We start from the raw sequence: 24,380 nt of genomic DNA on the forward strand, positions 1-24,380 counted from the left end.
TTCCAGCGGATTACAGGAGTGCTTTATTTGGTGCTTTTATGAAACACAATCTAGCAATCACAAGCTTGCATTGATAAATACTGATAGTTAAGGGAAGATTATTTCATTTGTAACAGGTTCTAATTGTATAACTGTTATTCTAATGGTAGAAATGATTATTTCTTCATCTCCAGTATGCCACTGCCTGGTCCTCTCCGCTTTGCACTGCAGATGTTACAATACTGGATTCCTGGGACCTGTCAAAGGACGTAAAACGTCACATTTTCATAGTGCAAAGTAAACATTTCTGCTTTTCTAAGATAAAGGGTCAAAGGTTGAATGCAACAGGCTGGTTCAAATGTTAAGTGTGTCATTTCTGCATCTCTAGCATCAATAAATGCCATTGGTTGAGTCATAATGCTAGCAACACGTTTGGATAGTCAACTTGTCATACAAATACAAAATGTCTTATAGTTGTTTCTGCATTAAAAGCAGTTCTATATAAAGATTCCAGAAGACTTACATTTCCAGGGGACGGTAGACACTCCTTGTGGACCATGTGTCTGCAGTGAAACACCACCACACCGAAAGCCTGAGCCGTGTCTAAGAGTGGGAATAGAGTCAAACATTACAAATTCAAATACGTATTTTTCGGACTATAAGTCGCACCTGAGTATAAGTCGCATCAGTCCAAAAATACGTCATGACGAGGAAAAAAACATATAAGTCGCATTTATTGTAGAACTAAGAACCAAAAGAAAACATTACCGTCTACTGCCGCAAGAGGGCGCTCTATGTTTTCAGTGTAGACTACAGGAGCATAGAGCGCCCTCTTGCGGCTGTAGACGGTAATGTTTTCTCTCGGTTCATGTCAAACTAATTTTGATAAGTCGCACCCGCCTATAAGTCGCAGGACCAGCCAAACTATGAAAAAAAGTGCAACTTATAGTCCGGAAAATACGGTAATGATTTTGAACAGCTTGTATATTGTAGGCATTCTAAAAATGTACATTCCCACACAACTTGCATTATTTTCAAGAAATAAAATATTTTTATACATTTTTTTTTCTATATTGTATTTTACATTTGATTTATTTTATATTTCTCCATATATTTTATGTGTGGGTGTAAGTTCATGTATGCAAACTGACACATTAAAGGGAACCAAGATGTACCTGATGGTAGAACAGGAGTGTGGCAGGATTCACAGATGTTTTCTTCTATGAGAAATGAAAGCAAGATCATTTTGTAGCATTTCTAGTGAGTAATTTTGGCCGAGACGAAAAGAAGACAACATTGTTTACCATCCACCCGCACTCCTCTCTTCTGCGTCCTGTGCATCCTCTGTAGAAGAGACAGTGAGTCTGCAACCAGGATCTTCTTACAGCCCTCTCTCAGTAAGATCTACAGGACAAACATCAACACGTTCTGAACACAAAATAATGTATCCTTCCAAGCATCTAGTTACATTACTACTCTAGCCAGAATGAAACGTTGGTTTAACCAGCAGTGATCACACCTGTAGATTGTAGTCCTGTAAGATCTTAACCAGCGAGTCTCTGAGGTTAGGAATCTCCATCCCTTCTTTGATGCGGTGAATGAGCAGGATGGGGTCCACATGGGTTCCGATGTTATTCAAGAGGCCTGTGATAAACGCTAGATGGAAGAAAACAAACAAGAAATATTATTAATATTGTAAGTTAATATGTTTTTTTGGTAGAAAGAGCAGTTGGAGTCAGGTCCCATACGTGGTTTGTCTATAGAGTAAGAGATGAGATCCTCCCAGAGCTCTCGGTCATCCTGCTCTTTAGCAAACTCGATGGCTTTGTCCACATCCGCCAGCTCCTCCATGATCATCTGCAGGGCACGTCTGCAATTTCCCATACGACCTGACAGAAAAAGAAGCATACATCAGAAGCACCACAGACTACAGCCAGTTGAACATTTTACACACAGTGACCTCTCTGATGCACAGGATCAATTACTGTGTAAAGAACTATAACGTGCATTCAGTGTCTATGACAGATGAATGATTCAGGACTCACTGAGCAGGAAGACCGTCTCTTCTACAAAGTGCCTCTGTTGACAGATTTCCAGAGCCTGAAAGACACAGCGATTGTTCAAAAACTGCGTGAAGACTTCAGCTAAACAAATGTATTCAGGGCAACAGCAATGATGCTAATCTTGTGCTCGTCAATTTCCTGAAACCAAACTTGACTGGTAGTATTTTGTCTTGATAAACTTTCATAAAATATTATAAAATATATAATTGAAAAACAAAAAACATCCCATCTTGATTGTTGAACTGAATTATTGTATGTGCTAAATACATTGTTTTTCATTTTATTTAAATGGTTTTGAAATACATTTCTTACTTTCACTAAGGCCGCATTTATTTGATCAGAATACAGTGAAAACTGAGATATTGTAAAACATTACAATTTAAAATACATATGCATCTCAATAAATAAGAATGTCGTGGGAAAGTTAATTTATTTCAGTAATTCAACTCAAATTGTGAAACTCGTGTATTAAATAAATTCATTGCATACACACTGAAGTCTTTGTTTCTTTTAATTGTAATGATTTTGGCTCACATTTAACAAAATCCCACCAATTCACCATCTCAACAAATTAGAATAATTCATAAGACCAATAAAATTTATTAAAATTATTAAAATATTAATAATAATAATAATAAAATAATTAGTGAATTGTTGGCCTTCTGTAAAGTGTATGTTCATTTACTGTACATGTGTTCAATACTTGGTTTAGTTTCCTTTTGCTTTAATTACTGCCTCAGCTCAGCGTGGCATGGAGGTGATCAGTTTGTGGCACTGCTGAGGTGGTATGGAAGCCCATGTTTCTTTGACAGTGGCCTTCAGCTCATCTGCATTTTCTCGTCTCTTGTTTCTCATTTTCCTCTTGACAATACCTCAGATTCTCTATGTGGTTCAGGTCTGGTGAGTTTTTGGTGCTTTTAGCAGTGTGGGCAGGTGCCAAATCCTGCTGGAAAATGAAATCAGCATCTTCAAAAAGCTGGTCAGCAGAAGGAAGCATGAAGTTCTCTAAAATTTCTTGGTAAACGGTTGCAGTGATTTTGGTTTTAAAAAAACACAATGGACCAACACCAGCAGATGGCTTTGCCCCCAAATCATCACAGACTGTGGAAACTTAACACTGGACTTCAAGCAACTTGGGCTATGAGTTTCTCCACCCTTCCTCCAGACTCTAGGACCTTGGTTTCCAAATGAAATACAAAACTTGCTCTCATCTGAAAAGAGAACTTTTGGACCACTGGGCAACAGTCCAGTTCTTCTTCTCCTTGTCTGTGGGTCAGGAGTGGCTTAACAAGAGGAATACGATGACTATAGCCAAATTCCTGTATGCCTTGACCCCAGCCTTAGTCCATTCCTAGTAAAGTTCACTCAAATTCTTGAATTTATTTTGCTTGACAATCCTCATAAGGCTGCAGTTCTCTCGGTTGGTTGTGCATCTTTTTCTTCCACACTTTTTCCTTCCACTCAACTTTCTGTTAACATGCTTGGATACAGCACTCTGTGAATGAATGTTTGTGGCTTACCCTCCTTGTGAAGGGTGTCAATGATTGTCTTCTGGACAATTGTCAGATCAGCAGTCTTCCCCATGATTGTGTAGCCTAGTAAACCAAACTGAGAGACCATTTTGAGGCTCAGGAAACCTTTGCAGGTGTTTTGAGTTGGTAACCATATTCTAATTTGTTGAGATAGTGAATTGGTGGGTTTTTGTTAAATGTGAGCCAAAATAAATCACAATTAAAAAAACCAAAGACTTCTTATTATTCCTAATGTTGAAAAAAGTTGTTGCTTCAATATTTTTGTGAAAACTACATTTTTTTTACAAGTTTATGTGATGATAGATAACAACATTATGTAACATAGAAATGTCTGTACTGACACTTTAATCAATTTAATGTCTTGCTGAATAAAAGGATTAATTTCTTTAACAAATCTTCCTGACCCCAAACATTTGAATGGTAATGTATCATGAAATCTATGTAAAGAATTAGCCCAATTAATGCTTTATTTCCTGTTTAATGCAACACAAGTTTGACACAAACCTTCTCTAGTGGGCAGTGCATGCTCTCTCTGAGGAAGGGCAGTAAGTTGGGTCGGTCAAACTCAGCATACAAACTGATCTGCCTCTCATGGTACTTCTGCCCCTTATGGTGGTCCCGCTTAAACAGCTTATGCAAAAACTGAGGAGAAACAGGCAAAAAGAAGCTTTCAATGCTGACCACAGCTGCATCCCTCAGCCACATCTGCATGATTTAACCAACCCATATTCAACACACCACATGTAACAGCTCAGGTCTGTCTTTTAATTCCTCCACCACTTTGTCCATCTGAGGGAGAGAAACACACATGTTCATCTGTACAGAGAGTTTGGGAGGGTTTAATCAGAAGACTGAGGCCACTGTACTGCACTCACCGATATTTTATCTTCATTATCCAGCAGCATGTCAACAGCTTTCTGAAAAAATAAATAAAAAAAGAGATAAAGAGGTGGACATATCCTTTAGACACATTTCCTGTGACTATAAATCACATTCTTCCAAAGTCATCTATAATATATCTCATCAGCAAGAGAATCCATAACTTCCTGAACCTATGCACTTGACAGGTTTCTTGCATTACATTCCAAAACAGAGGTCCTCAATAAGGCCAGATGTTTCACCTCTTTGTCGAAATCCATGAGCAGGACAATCTTGTCCTTGATGGAGGGGAACAGGTTGTGTTTGTGAATGAGCTGGTAAACATCTTTGTGTCTCAGTTTCAGGTAGATCTCCAGAGCGCGATCATAACGCTGATCATACGTGTAGCTGCAAACACACATATAAGAGCAGAGCTGCTGATAAAATAATGTTACAAGCTTTTCATTTAATGATGAATTGGCAGCGTTCACTCACAGTTCGGCCAGTGTGGTGAGAAGTATGCTGTTGGTGGGGTCCTTCTTCAGGTGTTCATTCACTGCCTGAACTATAGCCATGTTGTTATACAGCTCTCCCGGCCACTCACGAATCAGTGTGGCAAAGCCCTGTGTGAGAAACAACAACAAGAATGACCTTCTTTCATAAAGGTTGTTGTTGTGATGCATTCGCAATTTGAAACCTTAATGTTACAGTCTATCTAACAGGCTGCCATCTAGGTCATGCAATTGAAAAAAATATATAAATATGTTTAATGGAAAACTCATACCTCATAGTCAGTCTTGAGGAACTCATGAAGTATCATCTCATAAATTGCTGGTCGAAGACGAAGGTCTCCTCTTGGTAAGTACTGACTGATGGCCTGGGAGGAAGATGAATGGAAGTTAACAAATAGCATTTTATATTTTTGATAAATTGTAATTTATTTAAAATATTCATATATATATAAGTGTGTGTGTGTGTGTGTGTGTGTGTGAGAGAGAGATATATTAATATGATTATATTACAACATAATCATAATAAAGAAGATCACACTAATATTCATAAAAAATAAAAAAATAAAAACTAGGGCTGTGCAAAAAAACGAATGTGATTTTCATGCACATCTCATCAGTAAAGACACTCCTGTAATTAGAAGTATATCTCCAGCACGTGTGTTCAGATCAGGGTTGCCAGGTTTTCACAACAAATCCTGCCCAGTTGCTTCTCAAAACTAATCCAATCTAGCCCAATCGCGTTCCCAGGAGTTTCCCTGATAAAAAAAAAAATATTTCCGGGGTAAAAATTTTTATGGCATGGTTGCCTTGGTAAAATTAGCATTTTAGGGGCTAAATATCATGTTATTGGTATTGTCGCTTCGACCCTCGGACATGAAAAACAACCACAGACTTGGCAACATTGGTTGGGATTTACTACACCGAGCCGTAATTCACTGACAATCTACACAAAATCAATCGGTGGCGATTCTTCGTCGTTTTTGAAAGCAATTTTGTGTTAGTTGTCGGTGGACTACGGCTCTGTGTAGTAACTGCCGCTCCACCTGAACCAGTGTTGCCAAGTCTGCGATTGTTTTTCATGTCCGCGGTTCGAAGCAACCCCATACCAATAACGTGATATTTAGCCCCTAAAATGCAAATTTTACCAAGACAACCATGCCAAAAATAAATAAATAAATAAATAAATAATAATATATATATATATTAACCCCGGGAAGCAATTTTTAAAAAATCTGGGATCCTCCTGGAATCGCGATTAGTTTTGGATTAGTTTTGAGAAGCAACAGGGCAGGATTAGTTGTGAAAACCTGGCAACCCTGATCTGAACACACGTGCTGGAGAAAATACTTCTAATTAAAGGAGCATCTATACTGATGAGATGTGCATGAAAATTGCATTCGATTTTTTGCACAGCCCTAACAAAAACATTATATTTTATCATTGCTTAGTAAAATTAAGTTCTGTTTCAATATTTGATTTATATATTTCATATAAAAACCTTTTGTTAATTAATAAAATAATAGTACTATTAATAAAAACACTATTAATTGTTCTGAACAGCAGGATAAGTTATAATAATATATATTGTATACATAAAAAAACTGGCTTGCTACTATTATTAATAACAATTATTCTGAATAATCATAAGTATCATCATTAATATAATAGTACTATTTATTATACAAGTCCTATAGTGTTCCTTTAGCTCAATTGGTAGAGCATTGCTGTATCAAGGTTGGGGGATCGATTCCCTGGGAACACATGAATTGACAGCCTGAATGCACTGTAAGTCACTTTGGATAAAGCGTCTGCTAAATGCATAAATTTAATTTAATTTTCATTTGTTTAATTTAAATTTAATTTTACATTGTATTTCTGCAGTCCTGCAGGGTGGCAAATAATAATTATTTGACGAAAAAAAAAAAAAAAAAATCCAGACTCACTTTCAACTGTCCAATGGTTTTGAATCTGTACACTTCATTCTCCCAGAGATCCATGTTTTTTCCAAGCACTTTTTGACACTTTCTGTCAATAAGGAAAACACAGAGAAATGGGGCATTTATCGAGGCTTTTATTCATATTTAAAACGGTTAACACATCAATAAAACAGAGGGTTGATGTCCTGTACCTGGCAGCAGCATCATAATCTCCTCTCTCCACCAGATGATTGATGTACGCCATTCCAATTTTCTATTCACAGAGCACAGACAGGAAGCACGCACACTGTGATTCCAGGCTATTAAAATAACTAAGACTACCTTTCTCCAAATTCCATCATTCTTTGGTTTTCACCTGAACGTCATGCCGTTTAATGTTTTTGAAGCTGATCTCTGCAGCCATCAGTGCTTCCTGTGCAAGACATCCAAATCAAATCAGAAATCATTAAGCAAAACTCAAATTCTGTTGTTACGTTATGATGATGTAATGCTTCCTTAGACGGCTGGACACATACCTCATATTTCTTCTTCTCCAGAAGCCAGTCAATGTGGTCGTCCTGATCTCTTTCTTTAGCCACTACAATGTCTTTAGGGCTGATGATGTAGAATAGAGACTCTCCCTCAGAGTGTTCTGGAATCACGACAAAGATTTAAAATGATGATTATACAATAAAAATGGGAATTTTACTGATTAGGCTAGGTGATTATTTTGGTATTGTAGTTGTTCATTCATCCTGTTGTCTTCATACCGAGCCTGTAGTCCCTGCACTGGTTCTCCTGGAAGTTGCGTACAGTGAGAGCGTCTGACGAGATCTCCTCACAGCCCTCAGCTAACGGCTGGATGATGTCTAAACGAGGCCGTGTTCTGAACTCCTCCTCCTGTGACAGACAGACAGACTTGTATTAATTGTTACATTTTACAATCACAGTAATATAAAACAGAAGGTCTCTAAGAAAATCTAAGGCAGCGGTTCTCGTTATTTTTGACTCTGAGGCTCCCTTATGCCATATTTTTGGTACTTGTGCTGCAGTAACAAAGCTGCTTTGTTCAACCTTTTTTCTTTTTTACAGAAACTAGCAGCGGCAATATATTACAATAATATCTTTTTTTATTTTTATAAATCATAAAAAAAAAAATAAAAAATTTTTTTTTACCTGTTTTCGGACTATAAGTCGCACTTATTTACAACCAAGAACCAAGAGAAAAAACATTACCGTCTACAGCCGCCAGAGGGCGATCTATCCTGCTCAGTGTAGACTACAGAAGCACTAAGCAGCATAGAGCGCCCTCTCGCGGCTGGAGACGGTAAAGTTTTCTCTTGGTTCATGTCTCTAGGTTCATTTCTCTCGTTTCATTTCAAATTAATTTTGATAAATAAGTCGCACCTGACTATAAGTCGCAGGACCAGCCAAACTATGAAAAAACGTGCGACTTATAGTCCGGAAAATACGATATATAGATTTATATGACTTTTATAGTAGTTTGTGATAATAAAAAATATTTTGTACTCATAAAAGGTCACCCAATTTCTACCCAATAATATCTATTTGAGCTGGACAAAACTTTATAGAAATGTATTTATTTGTTATAAAGGTGTGTATAAATATAAATTCATATTTATTATAAAATATTTTCATGATTCTAATTTTCTGCCATATATCCAGGTTTTCTAAGACCATGAGAATCCTGGTCAGTTGTAATGAAATAACACAATAAAATTAACATATCGTAAGCTTATATCTTGATTTTAGCTTGATTTAAAGCTTGCTTTGTCTCATTTGAAATAACCTGCGGTCCCCTAGGTTGATGAGGCCCCTGATCTGAGCTCTGGTGAGAGTGAGAGTAATATTACCATGTGGTCAGAGTTCTCCTTGACATAGTACAGAGTGACCAGCTGATCTGCCAAAGGCGCCAATCCACTAATGAAGAACTCGGTCTCAAATGCTGACACTGAAAGAAATAAGAAAAATCTAAGTGATGCTATTGTACAACCTAAGAGTTAATGAAATCTAAAATGTTAATTTTTGGAAGAACTGTCCATTTAAATGTAATTATGCAACATGTTCTCAGTGTGTGTGTGTGACTGTAACTGCTTCAGTACCAATCTCAACGTAGCGACTGGGTAGATCTCTCATTTCTGTTGGGTCACGCTCTTTAACAACACATATCTGAAAAAAACAATTGAACCAAATAAAAAGAAATAGTTTTAGCTTTCCTAGTTATTAAAACACTTGATCTGCAGTTGTTCTGAACACACACCTTAACAGAAGAGCCCCAGCCGATGATCAGCGTGGCGTTGTCTTTCCAGCACAGACTGCAGGGGTACATATCCGGCCTAAGACTGGTGTTGTCCCGCAGCACATTAGTGATGCGCTGTTTACTGCTGATGTCGTAGATTTTCACACCCTAAAACACATCCACTACATTTTAGATAAAATCTTGATTAGTAAGGCATCTTAATTAACATGTCAGATGTGTGTAAATCTGATTGTACCACATTGTTTGCCCAGGCGATGAGATTGGCTCTCCATTTCACACTGGTGATGTTTCCCTCTCCTTCATGCAGAACCGATGTCTTCCAACGGTTCAGCCAGTTCCTCTCATAAAGTAAAAGCTACAGGACGTATATCATTAATTTAAAGTTAGTAAGCATTTGCTGACAGAAATAGGAACAAAATAGGCTAGTGTTTGCATTAAAACAGCAGAGGGCAGCAAAACATAGAGCAAAAATAGTTACTGATCAACAGTCAAAGACAGTGACTACGTCTTTTATTTCTGCCTTGAGTATTGACATTTTTATTTTATTTAGATCATTTAAAAAAAAAACCATCACAGGTATATCTATTTGGTGAGTAGGACAGTAAAAGCATTGATAGTATGACCATTTTAAAATTTGAATGCATATTAAACATCGATTATATGTTATTATTGCGCTAATAAAGCTCAAGATGTAGGCTACATGATCCCTAGAAATTATGTTAATATGCTGATTTGGTGCTCAAGAAACATTTCAAGTTATTATCAGTGTTGAAAACAGTTTCATATTTTTGTGGAAACCATTATACACTTTTTCATGACTCTTTGATGAACAGAACTGTATTTGAAATAGTTTTTTTGCTTTTGTTTTGTAACATTATAAATGTGTTTACTGTCACTCTTGATGAATTGAATGCGTCTTTGCTAATACTCCAGTAAGTATTGGATTGGATCAGCGTATTAGATCAGATCAGATTCATGGGCAATGTCATGGTGTTTAGGTCATGTTCAGGAGGAAATTCAATAAAAATCAATTCACAAGCATTATCAAATTCCATTTTAGGAAGAAGGAACATTCGGCTCAACCTTTAGATAATGGGACATTCATAAAGTCGCTTAGGTATGCAGTACAACTTAATCAAACTTCAGAAAGAATAAAAGCACATGGGAGAAAAAGATACTGATACTCTCATGAACTGACCGGAGAAGATTTCTATGAAAAGGTATGTTTGGTTTACTGCGATAAGTCAGGTATTATTTGGTGAAAAACTACATTTTCTGAGAGGTTTGTGTGATAATAATCAAGTGCAGAGAGCAGCAACATACTTGGTGGATAACCTTGAATCCAAAGTGTCAAAAATGCCACACACAATCAGCACAAAGACAACCTGACCTGAATGCAGAGAAAGTGACTGAAAGGAAAGACGGTTCAATGTCGCTTCAGTTCTACACTTTTGGCTATGTTAACAGATCAAAGAGCAGCAATAGGAGATGACACTCCAAGAGCCGAGCAGACAGAATTGAATTGCCTTTGACAAGATGCGTCTTCACTGGAAGCCGTATTGATTTTCATGGCAGGGCTGCATTATGGGGACCTTAAGCTAGGGAGAGAGAAGGAAACAAGCAGAAGTGGGAGGAAAATGTAGAGGAATTGGCCACTGTGGCACACAATGGACGCCATTAATTGCTTCGGATAAGTATGATGCAATAACAGCGTGAAGCCATTTTATGAAAATCACTCGAGGCACAGAGGATAAAAATCTATGATTTACAGAAATTGAGAAGACTCTACATGAGCGGTTCAAGATTCATACATCTCAACAAAATCTCTCACAGGCCACTTGACAAAGAACCAGACTTTTATTCAAATTCACTTCACAATTGAACTTTTTCCAAACACAAGATGTCTGATCAGTGCATGCAAACAGATCAACTTCTTCTAAGTGCATTTTATGACAGACACAAACTATGTTTTCATTTTTATAGATGTACGGAGTCTGGAATGTATCGGACTATGGCATCTTTGGTTGGTAGCGTTGTGTCCTTTGAAAAATGAGCGTATTTGTTTAGTCTATAAGCCAAAGAGTGTTCTACATTCTGCAAACACTATTTGGCACTCTGTGTAATGACAGTTATTTATTGCGCAAGAAGAGACAACATCTCTCTAGTGAACAACACTTTGGAGAATAATGACCACTCTCTCTCTCCCTGATGTTGACCCCAGTCTAAGGCCAAGACGGTAAGAGCGTTTCATGCCAAACAGCTTCAGTTTGAGTAACCACTATATACGGCACTCAACATGACAAAAAACGATTCCATTCTAATAATAGGTATGAATGTGGCTTTTGTTTTTATTTGTATGGCATTCAAACCACATTAACAGAGATACCTGCTTTCAAAATTCATTGCTTGATGAATGCGTTTAAAAAAAAAATTTTTTTTAGATATTTTTGCAAAAAGCCAGCAACCAATCTTGACTACCGTCAAAATGTAGTTGTTAAGATGTTGTTTTCAAGAGAGATCTCAAATGCTCACTAAGGCTGCATTTATTTGATCAAAATACAGTATTAAAAAAAATGCAATTTATACTCGTGATTTTCAGCAGTCTTGACATGTTATGAGAAATCATTATAATATGCTGATCTGGTGTTCAAGAAAAAAATCTAGGCTAATTATTATTAATGTTGAACTGAAAACAGTTGTGCTGCTTTACATTTTTGTAGAAACCATTATGTCTTTTCAGGATTCTTTGATAAATTCAAAATTCCAAAATATAAAGCACTTATTTGAAAAATATATATTTTGTTAACATTAGAAATGTCTGTCAATTTAATGCATCCTTGCTGAATAAAAGTATTTTTTGTCCTTACACGCTGGACCTCTTTCAACACACTCCATCTTCTTATCACCCTTATATATTTTTTTACACATAAGTAAAGTTGTCCAGTAAATTGTTTCCATTATTTAAGCATTATTTTATTTATTTGTAAGGCTGTTTGATTTATGTTGAAGTGTTTAATGCAATTTAATGATGAAACCTTTTTGGTAATCAGGCTCTCAAAAATGATGTACTGTAAAAATGCGGATTTAGATTTATTGGCCAACATATCGGTTATCGGCTTTCATATTTAAAGAATTATCGGTATCAACAAAAATTTTCATCCCTTGAAAATTTTATCAGACCATGATTCTAACTGGATTCGAACCTGCATCTCCCACATGAGCACCAAGGATAAAAACTCCTAGAGCACTTGTTCTAACCACTAAATGTGGGATTGGGACCCCCGCAGACCAGATACCAACCAAGATGATTGAAAACCAAACGTCTGAGTGGAACTTCTGGAACTAATTAGACAATGATCAACTTCATACATGGCTGCTCTCCAGTATAAGGGGCTTTAGACAATGCTTGTGTTTATTCCAACCACACCACGCAGGTTTCTGAAGTGACTCTCTGTGCTACCTCTTTAAAGATACACACATATCCCTCCTTTGAATAAATATAGCGAAAATCCACCAAAATCCGTTGCCATGACTTGTCGCGAGAGGCTAAACGTTACATTTTAGTTGCATAACATTGGTTAATGGAAATGCCGTCATTTTGCAATACTTTTTATCAACATTTATAAAATATCAAATCTGTAATGGAAATTCGCCTTGTGTAAATTTTGTGACTGTGAAGCTGGACTTACCTTATTTCCTCCAGTCACAAACTGTTTATTGTTGGATTTGCTGAACTGAGGGTGTAGCGCCACAACCTGGAATTGATCAAGAGATTTCAGCTCAGTTTACGGCAACATCTAAGTTAATATCAATGTCCACTCTAGTACTTTTAAAGCTATATAGTGCCTCAGAGGTGGTTAAGACTACATGCAGTCTGAAAACATGCTCAAATAGTCCTTTTTAACCCAGGAAAAGTTAAAGGATTGATCCTCACAATCCAATACACAAAAGTATCGATATAAGAACATGACAGCGTCAGCTCTCTTTAATGTGTGCCATAGGTGACTTCACTCATGCTCAACAAACAGGCGGCTCATGCATGATATGGAATGCCCTAGAAACATCAATTAAGACTAGTAGCAGGCTGAAATTACATTGTTTTCAAGAATTATCCATGTTTGCTGTGATGGGAAATCGAAATCAAAGAGCTATTTCCCACAAGGCAGCAAAAACACTGCTAGGGGACTGATGACTTACATTAACAGCAATAAGTTACCTTGATGGGACAGTCAAAGTTTTCGTGGAAGCCCTCCCTGGTGTACAGTCCAAACACTTGCACCTGGAAAAGATGAGAGTGAGAGAAATGGAGAAAGAGAGACATAGATGTATTTTTATGGTAAAATAACTGTGTTCCCGAGATGCGTTCTGCGATAACAGTTGACTTGGGCAAAGCATCAGACCATCCAGTGGGCTAGTTAACCATCTGCCAGACTCCCAATTAGTGGAAAGGTCAACTCTTTCTGCCCTTGCACGCCTTTATGCTACTGACTTGATCACTAGTGGTGCTGCAGTCCCCGAAGGCTACAAACGAGCGTTAACATAACATTTCACCTATACCTGTCTGTATAAAACAAGAGGAAACTAAAACGAGTGTGAGGTCTCAATAAAGTACAATTCTATTAAAAAGTAAAGCATCCTCTTGCATTTAAGATGAGAGGTTGAAAGAAACTACTGACTTCAAGTTGTTAATTTCTGAAAATCATCTATTTTAAAGTGCAGTTTTCTACTTCTTGGAAAAACCTAAAAGAGACTCTTCCTCTTAAGAAATGTGTCATATTTTTTATAACATCAATAGCACAGTACAGTAAGTGCAGAACACCAAACATACGCCTCTTATCGATTTTTAATAGTTTGACGCTTAATAATTAACAAAAGTTTGCTATTATAAATTGTGAATGGCCAAGATCACCACAGACCAATTCAACATTTATGTCATGAAGAAATAAATTATAAATACAAATTAAACTCAAGTTTACTTTTCTAGTTAAACAGTTTGGACAGTCTATGAGCAAATTATACATTTTATGAAATATTTATTCATTACGGAGCACACACACACACCAATCTTTATCACTAGTTGTTTGAAGTTAACTTCTCCTAGATATTGCATGGGTTTCCATTTATTCACTGAAGACATCATGCAACATATTTTACTTTGGAAAATACCAACTTCAAATTGTTCATATGTTTCCTTTTCCATTCCTAACTAGTATGAAAATCATAATTTTCAAAGCGCAGTTTCCACTTTGTGGAAAACCCTAATTATAATTTAAAAAAAATCTCACAAATGTCACATTTTGCCAAACAACGGTAGCAAAGCAGTGTCTGTAAATTGGGATTAACAGTGCAGAGGAGCGAACAATGGCCTCCATATCGATTTTAATTGGTGTAGGTGCGACAAGATCTCGCCTCTGCCATTGGAAAAGGCACAGACGTGGTCTATCATGCCACAGATCGGCCTGAGAAAGCCACACAAGGTGCTGATGATTAGCCTCCGTGGACTGATAACAACCAGCTCATGATCAATGAGCAGATAGATGGAAAGGAGCGAAAGAAATCACAGAAGGATCGAGGAGAAGAGGAGTTCTTTTTTTAAAACAAATTTTAAAATGGACCAAATGCACATATGCTGTTTCTGCAGGTGTCAGAGTTGATGGAGCCAGTGTTGAGTGGGAAGACAGGCACTGCATCACGTCTTGCAAACAGAGAATGATATGAAAATTCAAGTAAACAACTTCTTAGACTCTCGTAGGGGGAAATTCACTAAGAATGAACTGTGCTGATGGCATTGTTTATTTGCGCAAGCTGTGGATTAAGCACCCAACTCAATAAATATACCTGTAAAGTAATGGCATAAACACACTTGCACGATGCAAATCGCCATTTTGCAGGTCAGTTATGAGTGCTGGGTTATGGAATATGCAGCAGACTACCGTGATCTCTTGGTTTACAGTATGACGCATTGAGTCACTACCACTCCCCATACTTTGGTGGGAGCAGGGCTTGAAAACGGAAAAAAAAAATTTTATCGGTTCACTCCGAGCAGACTCGATATGTTAACGTTTCTGTTCTGTGTCCCTCTGCTATTATTACTGTTCCGAAACCGGTTCAGGTGGAAGAAATACCGGTTAATAAAGTTATTTTTTAAAAACAATATTTTTTGCCTATAATTTGCCTAATAATAAGAATAATAATACAATAATAATAAAGTATAGCGTTTTCTTTACTTAAAAAGAAAAGGAAAAAATAGAGATCTAACGCTTAGTCACAGCCAATACAGCATAATGTTCTCTAGATTTTGGCCAAATGTAAGCTACTTACATTTTTTTTTTTAAATCTATCAACACTGTAAAGACATCAAAGTATTTTTTTGATATTTAAAAATGTTTGCTGCATTGTTAAAAAAAAAAAATCACTTGTATAAGATTGCGTTTTGAGAGTTAAAAAAAAAGTCGCGGCTCCGTCCAATTTTTATTAGCCCTATTACCTTCCAAAATAACGAAGGCTAAAATGCCTGTAGTCTAAAGCAAAATATTTCCAAAAATTATAAAAACAGTTATTAGTTTCTCTCCAAAACAAATCCTCTAAAGTTTAGGCTATAAAAACGTCAATCCAAAACCAAATTAAACCTAAGGTGAAGCTGATACCTACTTCTTTCATTCGGCACGAATCCAAATGTTTCTATGTTCCTGACATATTTGGATGCTAAAATATGATTTATTATATTGTTTGTACTTTCAATTATTATTATTTTAAAAAATCTTGTGGGTAAATGGTTAATAATCAGTTAAGGAGCGTCGGTTAGGAAAAATAACCGAAATTAACATCCCTAGTCAGTAACGTCACAGTGCAAAGAATATAGAATAATAGTTACTGTATAATAAGTAACGCTGTATATGTGTCCGAGAGTCGGACTCCAAATTTCATTCTAATAGTTATTTTGAGGTTATAGCAAATGAAAACTGTTCAGCTTCCGGGAAATTTGAGAAGCTCCGCTATACTATTTTAGTTCCCCTCACTCCACAACAAATCATTTCAATTAACAGTATTTAGAAAAGAACAAGAATAAGAAATATAAGAAGCTATAGCAATATTAACGACAAACCAAAACTAATTAATAGGGGTGCTCTGATCACGATCGGCCGATCGTTAATGTGCATCTCGTCAGTAAAGCCGGTTCTCTAATCAGCGGTAAATTCCAGCAGGTGCCTGATTTCACATAGAGCTGCTGTTACTACACAGAGCTGTTGTTAACTGAGAAGATGTGCAAATAAACGCTGAAAATGAACGTGGATTTGCGCATCTTCTCAGCTACTATGTGAAATCAGGCACCTGATGGAATTTACAGCTGATTAGAGAAATTAAAAATTCCTACTGACCAATCAGTGCGGTTGGATTTTAGGAGAAGGGACAGGAATAAGGCCTGTAAGCACTCATTGATAAGTCAATGCCCTTTAATTTCAGGAATAATTTTTTTAGAGATGGGGCTGTGATTGGTTGAAGGTAAAGGGTTAACAAAGTAAGTTAAAGAACAATGGGAGCTGAAGTGATTGAAGGAAATTCTCACCTTTCCATCTTCAGAGCAGATGCCAACATGTTCACCGCTCTCATCCAAACTGATCTGGTTTATTTTCACTGGACTCTATAAGAATAGATAGAACACAGAAAAGAAAAGACAAAAGAATATTAATAAAAAAAAAATGGTATAATCAGACATAACATAGCTCAAACAGGGATAGATTTATAAGAATTGCACAAAGACAATTTCAGACTTGCAATTTCAAACTTCTGTGTAACATTTCCTTGGATATCCAGAAGGTAAACCTTCCCAAAGTATGTCCCAAGAGCCAGGAACTGAAAGCAAAAGGAGAGACAAACATGTTAGACACACAAGTTAGAACGATGGGACATCCTGCACTTTTACAGAGCTATGGGCGAGGTATTAAAAATGAGTTTTCCCAGGGATGTCTGTGAGGCCTCAGTTTTTGTCCGTGTATGTGAAAGTGTGTCTTTGTGTGTGTGGTTTCATCTGGACCCTTCGAGGGCAAAAAGTGTGAAATTGCTGGAGGACAGGAAAGCCTATTTATCAGAGCGGCCCGGTGTGAAATGGTGTTTTTTACCCCGACATATCAAAACGCTTCAACATAATATATGCGCCACAGGTCACACATCTCTGCCCTCCACACCAACACTCTGCCTGTCAGCCTAATGCAATTACATTTCAGAGTTTAACATACATAAACGTTCAATATTATCTAGTGTGAATTGCCAATACCAACCAATTCAAAATTTATGTCATTAAAACACTAAATTAATTAGATAAACAAAACTTCAGTTTACTTTTCTATTTTCATTTTTTTTTCCGTTTGAAAGGTCTAGGAGTATATTATAAATTGTACTAAATATATAAAGCTCACAAACCAAACTTTTTTAATGGCGGCTTACTCCTAAATAGTGCGTGCATTTCCTTTTTTTTTACACAGGAAAATCGTAAAACTAGTAAAACGTAAAAGAGTTATATATACAACAGGTGGTTGGAGTGGAGTGGCTTATAATGTGGTCTAGGTGATGACAGCAGAAAAGGAAAGTCGTTTCAGAGTCAGAGCAAGTTACAGTATTATACTTTCATTGAATATTACAAGCCATTTTGACCATTAGGAATAACACGTGTTGATAAATGAGATAATATAATGATATTATGAGTGTGGGGATGTGTTTTAAGAAATATGATATATTTTCAGTTAATGCTGATTTCAAAAAGTCACTTAGTAGTCACAGAATATATATTTTTTTTGTAAATTAATTACCACAGTAATGATAACAGGGACAAGTATAAGTGAAGATACTAGTATTCATATTATTACAAAAATAATATATTAAATTACTGGACAACATTACAATAATTTATCATAACATTACATAACATACATTATAGTAAATATGTATTTCTCAATTGTTTCCAACCCTACACCGTTTTTTAGATATAACAGATTAATACTGATTCATTGCGGTCTAAATCTGACCGAAAATCAGACCTACAATTAAAAGCTGCATATTTTTCTAAGCCTCACTTTGTGTAAATGTTCACTAATTTGCAGTTAAGTAATTAAGTATTCCATCCAAGACTAGCAAGTTCTCTTTTTACTTGTCAATATTATTTTTGGATTATTTGATTGTTTGACATTTCCAATTAATTATCAATTTCATATGGGCCTGCTGAATGAAATCAGTAAATTCCATGTGCTCCCTTTAGTTACAAAAATATTGGGCATTAAAGTAGCATAAAGTTGATTTGGGATTTTATAAGCTACAGAAGAGCATATGTTGTGTATGAGTGTATTGCATAGTGTGACTAAGGTTAAACAAATAAAATGAAATCAGGCCACGTAAGGTGACGTTCAGTCCAGTCCAACCACCAGCCTAAAATTAGTTTGACACCCCTGCAGATTTGAGTCTATCACCCTGCCATCTGGAAACTGAACCCAACTATACAAAAGCATCCAGACACACTATAAAACACACACACGGAATGAGTCTAGCTCTGACACTGAGGTTACCCTGCATCTAAACACATATACACACACACACCTGCTTACACATGCACAGACCTTTCCCTGTCGCAGCACACCGAGCCGCCCCATGCTTCACTGCAGTCTATAATGAAATGCTTATATTTACAGGCACCGTCGAGCATGTCCAACAGAACCCCCCGCAATCTCCCCAAATAAAATCAGCCCAAAATAAATAAATAAAAGGTATGGCCTCACCAGCCTCAGTGGCTCTTAAAGGGATTTATCAAAATGGAATTGTTGAGATGAAATTCGGATTCCTGGCACTTAAAATATGAGGCAACATTAGGCAGGGGGGCCGCTGGCGTGAGCGTGTTCTTGTGGGTCTAGGTGACGTACATCGGAGAACATACATAAAAAATAAAAATAAAGGGAAGAATCAGAAGCAGGCAACAATAGAGATAGGAGTGAAGGGGGGACTCATTGTAAATTCAGCTTTTCAACGTCTTCTCTTCTTGCAAGCTTGCCTTTATTTTAGAGATGGAAGAAGAAAAAGGGGGGAAGTTTCCCCAGGGAAAAACAGGAAAAGAGGGGGGAAAAGAATAAAAATCAATAGCGGTTAATAAAACATTAGGTGAGGAGACATAACTAGGTATGACTATTCCTCCACAGTGTCTGTGCATGAGTGAACCGGCTGCCATTACGATTAACCAGCTCACACAGAATGTTCCACCAACACAAATATCAAGCTCGGGACAAAACGGAAAGAAGACAGGCAAAAAAAGATATAGAAATCTAAAAGTAGAGGAAATAAACAGGAAATCAGCAAAAGGCTGGTGACCTGTGAGCATTTGTGCCTAAGCACTTCTCTCAGAATAAAGCACTGTGTGGAGAAGACAAGTCAAAATTGTATATTCAGAACTATACAAGTGTAATAATAAAAACAATAATAATCTGTTCCAATAAATTTCTGCATTTAATAATTATATATATATATATAATATTTAAATGTTTATAATAATTTAATTTCTGTACAATATAGAATACATCAACACACTCCTGTACTATATAACCACATCATATCCTGCACTTTGTTTCTTAAAAACAGGCAAAATAGCTTTTAAACACCTTGTCATGCACTGTCATGCAGCTGGCCGCATCCTTCTGCAAGACCTCGGTCACACCATTGGTCAGCCTCTCGTACTTCAGTTTAGGCTCCTCCTCTGTATCCTCCTCCTGGAATAACAAAACACACTCATTCTTCACTAATCTTTAGCTCAAGAGGCACCGGAGTATACAATTTATTCACGCATTCATAATTAGTATTAGTAATATGTTTCAATTAGTAACATGGTTATTTTAAAGAACTTTATTCAGCAAGAATGCATTAAAAGTTACAGTGAATACTTTTTTTATTGCAACAGAGGGCTTCGATTACAAATAAATGCAGTTCTTTCAAACTTTCTATTCATCAATGAATACTGAATATCATGCTTTCCGCAACAGCACAACAGTCTTCAACATTGATAATAATAACAAATGTTTCCTGAGCACAAAATAAGCATATAAGACTATTTGTGACAGTCCGGAGGAATGATGCTGAAAACTAAACTAAAAATTATATTATATACACAAAAATTTTTAATTTTAAGTTAGAATCATATTTACTTTAGTTTTATATTTTAGATCAGATAAATGCAGTCTTAGTGAGCATTAGAGATGTAACATAAAATAATAATAATAATAATTAAAATTAATTATTATTAAACAAAACAATTCTAATCACTCTAACGCAAATATATGGTAGATTTTCATTTTATCAGTCATTTTTTTTCTTCTCATCACCAACACCTCCATTGTCCATTTCCTGTTGTGTCCAGATGAGAAATTTCTAATGCCTGAGCATTTGTCATGGTCTACAAAGCTATTACAGACAGGGATGGAGAGACAGAGAGAGGCGGGAAAAAAATCCTGACAAACTTTCTACGGTGGGGAGGGGTGGATAATATCGCTCCTGTTTCATATCCCATAATTTCTTCCTCTTGTTAGTGTTTGCCATCGCCACACCAATGTGGTGGATGAGTGTTGTGCCTCATTCCCTGCCACTCCTAATTGGTGCCCTGGGGAGCAGGGGATGAAGGGAAGTCTGTCTTTAATTGCCCCTTTTCTAGAGTGGTGTGACCATCCACACTCTCCTTTTCTGCTCATTCCTCATTCTGTCTCTGTCTTTCTAGTTACAAACTTTGCTGGAATGTTATAGTGAATCATTGGACCTCAAAACCACAGATTAATGTCAAACCCCGCCAGCATCTTTTCTCATTTTCTCACACTGCATGACATCATGTTTAGAGGTTGTCATACAGTATGAGCTCAGAGGACTCTGAAGGTGTGTCCATCCGAGAGCAGATTTCCGCTCAACCTTCAACACATGCATGGTCACATCAGGAAGTGTTGGGGAGAGATAGATGAGGGGATAGAGACAGTATAGAGGCATATTTTCGTCATGAAATAAAAAGTTAATTGAAACTTTTTTTCTTGCAATTTTCTTGCATTTTTTCAGAATTGCAAGATATAAACTCAGAATTACGATTCATCTTATTTCACTAAAATGATTAACATCTTGCATATTCTACAAGGGTATATAAAACTTCTGAGCAGAACTGAAAGATATACAGTAGGTTTCTTACATTACCATTTTACATAACAAATGGTAACATCCATAATGTCAAATGCTTTACTGTGAATAAGTTAACAGTCTCATTACATGTCTGTGCACCCCTGGAAAGCATATGGATACTTAAGACACAGTATGTACATAATAAAAATAAATGAAACCAAATGGAATATGCAAGGTTTTCTCTACTAACTTTACATATCTTTTTATTTGAACCATTAGAGTAACCACAGACAGCAGTTCAAAACATTTTAACTATGTTTGACCAGAAAAAAAACATAGTCAAAATAGTTTTATAATCAGAATTTTGAACATTCTATTTATTGTTTTATCATTCAAAACCAAAGTAAAGTATTTTTAAGGGTTTTGCTCTAAAACTAAGCTTGTGCATTCATCCTTTAAATAAATAGCACTTGTATTTTGTTACCTAATGCATTTTAAAACTACAACATATTCTGCTTCAATAACTGTAACCATATCAGTAAATTGAACAGTTCTTGATTTTACCTCGGACTCATCTGTGGATTCTTCACTAAGTTTTCTTCCCTGGGGAAAAAAAAAAATGTTTTAAAAATAGAAAACCAATGAATTAATGCTGGAAAAATTATGAACATGGCATAATATTTCTTAAAGACCTTTTTAAAAATATATGCAATGTCAAAGCCAACATAAAATCCATCTTAAAAACGTAATTATCGTCAATTTATAGTAGAGTCAGTAAACTTGCTGTCCTCCCTGCTGAAAGAAAAAGAGGTTTAAGGTCTAAGGTAGCCTGGTTTAAGATGGTCTCCCAGTTTGCCCAGCTGATAAGTGAACAAAAGCAGATAAACAGACCAGTATGGGAGAGCGGCTAAAACCAGGAAACGACTTTAAGCTGGTTTTTAAGTATTTTTTAGGCAGTGATACTGGCAAGTGTTAAACTATCGGGTTAGTCTGACAGCTTCAATTACACGTCTTTAAAATAGTTCCTTTAAAATATAATTTACAACTGCAGCCTCGAATAGCCAACACGTATTAACATTTAAACATGCAGAAACATAACATGTATAATCACAGGCATCTGTCATTTGACAATGTTTTCTTCCTCCAGAACCCTACCTGCTCCTCCACTTCCGCCATGATGGGGCTCCAGATGTGGGATAATAAGGCAGATTTAGTATTATTCTACTAATATATGGTCTATCGAAAACGTTAGTAATATTTATGAACACTTAAATCAGTTATTTTGCACAATAAACCAGCGCAGCTAGTCATGCGATACTCATTACGGGCACTGGATCACATGACAAAAACAGGAAGCATCGCTAGCCTAGAGCATCATGGGACTTGTAGTTAGTGTAAGGGAAGGTGTAAGGGAAAGCCTTCGCTTGCAACCGAGCTTTTCTCCAAATGTATGTGATTTTGGTGTTTAAATTCACTTTCATTATAATAGAAATCATTTTTTGCCGACCTTCACATTTTATTAAATCAAATACTAATTTAATTTAGCCTTTATAAGACACATATATGTCGTCCAAATATGTAGGCTATTTGTCTATATAAATCAGCTGACCTTTATAATCACCGTCATCTGCCTTAATCTTTTGCTTTTTCTAATACATCAGTCAAGAAGAGGATGTGTGATGAGATGCAATTTGACAGTGTTACATTTGTAACAGATGGACCACCTAGAACAGCATCATCTGAGACAGGCTGTCAATGTGTCTCATATGTTTATGCTGATAAAGGCTGGCAAGACGTGTTTTGTTTTTTATGTATTTATACAGTAATGAGTTGGAATATCATCTCCATTCACTTAAATTTGGAACTTATGCAGAAATTATAAAAATTCCTTGGGAAAAAGTATGCAAATTAGCTTATGCACATAAAATATCCACAGAATAGTATTTTAATGTTTGCATAAAAAATGTTGATCTTATACAGTTAGATCAGAACCAACACTTCATTAATAATAAGGACTTAAATCAGCTCAAAAGAAAAAAAGTGGAACAGATATTTAGCATATCTTGCATATTTTATTGAATTCTTTTTTCCTTGTGACCTAAACATCAAAGAAGAAGTTAATATTGCGATTTATCTCTAAAGCCTTGTGTAGTGGGTAAAAGCTCTTTAAATAGTTGAACAGCAAGGGTCAATACAGCTCTGCACATGTGTAGGTTAATATTGTAATCATTTATGAGAAATGACCCACTGTGCCTCTGCATATTGCTTTTTTGGCTCAAGTCTTATAATGCTTGGAGCTGTTTTTAAACTATTCACTGATAATGTCCTATCATCTTTTTGTAATTTCCTTTTTGTTTTTGTTTTGTTTTTTGTACTACCGGTGCACATCTTCCTTCATGGTTGGGCCGATATATGCTCTCTATAAACTGTCATACTGATGATTTTTTTTTAACAGTTGTGTTATTCTAAATTGCTGGAAATCATGTTTTGTTCTATCTTTAAAAAAAGTATAGTAATATTGAGCATAATATTGCGATGAGTGGGGCGGGGCCGAGAGCCGTGGGAACGGAGCGAGGCCGGTGAAGTGATTGGAAAATGAGCGACACATGCTCGATCCACCGGTCTCGAGTCCCACTGAGGAGATGGAAGGATATAAAATAGGAGCGACGACAGTGAAGGACGAGAGAGGACCAGGCCTGGATTTTATTGGCTCTTTTGATTTTGTTGAATGATTTTTTTTATTAAATTATTAAAGATTTCATTTGATTGTCCGCCGGTTCCCGCCTCCTTCCAATAATTATGGAGTTTGTATTGTTACATTGGTGCCGATGGACGCGCTGCTGAAGATCCCTCGCCGCTGTGGTGAACCCGCTGTGGTGAACCCGCTGTGCCATCGAGCAGGTGAGGAAGTGTGCCGCCAATGGACGCTCGAGGCGGTGGGCTGGAGTGAGGGAGTGGAGGATTCACCACCGTTCGCCAGGGGGCCGGAGCCTGCTGCCATCCTAGATGAAATCGGGAGGAGCAGGGAACGGGGGACTCCTGCCGGCTGCCAAAAACTGGAGGAGCCGTCGCCGTCCACTGGGCGGTGGAGGAGTGTCGTGCCGTCTGCCAAG

General features: G+C 36.7%; 1 protein-coding gene across 2 annotated transcripts; it reads right to left on the bottom strand.

Annotated features, from left to right (window-relative positions):
* LOC127946196 (vacuolar protein sorting-associated protein 41 homolog) lies at positions 1-22,622 on the bottom strand. 2 transcript variants are annotated; one of them, XM_052542593.1, is made up of 29 exons: positions 22,423-22,622; positions 21,832-21,870; positions 19,779-19,886; positions 16,918-16,995; positions 16,709-16,783; positions 13,358-13,420; positions 12,831-12,896; positions 9,377-9,496; positions 9,142-9,288; positions 8,984-9,050; positions 8,735-8,832; positions 7,631-7,760; positions 7,397-7,512; positions 7,237-7,293; positions 7,073-7,134; positions 6,888-6,969; positions 5,217-5,309; positions 4,928-5,055; positions 4,696-4,840; positions 4,450-4,491; positions 4,313-4,363; positions 4,079-4,216; positions 2,025-2,079; positions 1,728-1,868; positions 1,499-1,635; positions 1,284-1,383; positions 1,155-1,196; positions 503-582; positions 1-236 (listed from the first exon to the last, which is right to left on the bottom strand). In XM_052542593.1, exons 1-29 carry the CDS (start codon positions 22,441-22,443, stop codon positions 156-158), a joined length of 2,562 nt encoding a protein of 853 aa, XP_052398553.1. In that variant the 5' UTR covers positions 22,444-22,622; the 3' UTR covers positions 1-155. The 2 variants fall into 2 exon arrangements, with proteins under 2 accessions (XP_052398553.1, XP_052398551.1); XM_052542591.1 differs by having other exon boundaries at positions 1,155-1,199; positions 22,423-22,621.
* Positions 22,623-24,380: the final 1,758 nt, after the last annotated feature.

The sequence above is a fragment of the Carassius gibelio genome, chromosome A24, assembly GCF_023724105.1.
Source record: "Carassius gibelio isolate Cgi1373 ecotype wild population from Czech Republic chromosome A24, carGib1.2-hapl.c, whole genome shotgun sequence".
Taxonomy (NCBI): domain Eukaryota; kingdom Metazoa; phylum Chordata; class Actinopteri; order Cypriniformes; family Cyprinidae; genus Carassius; species Carassius gibelio.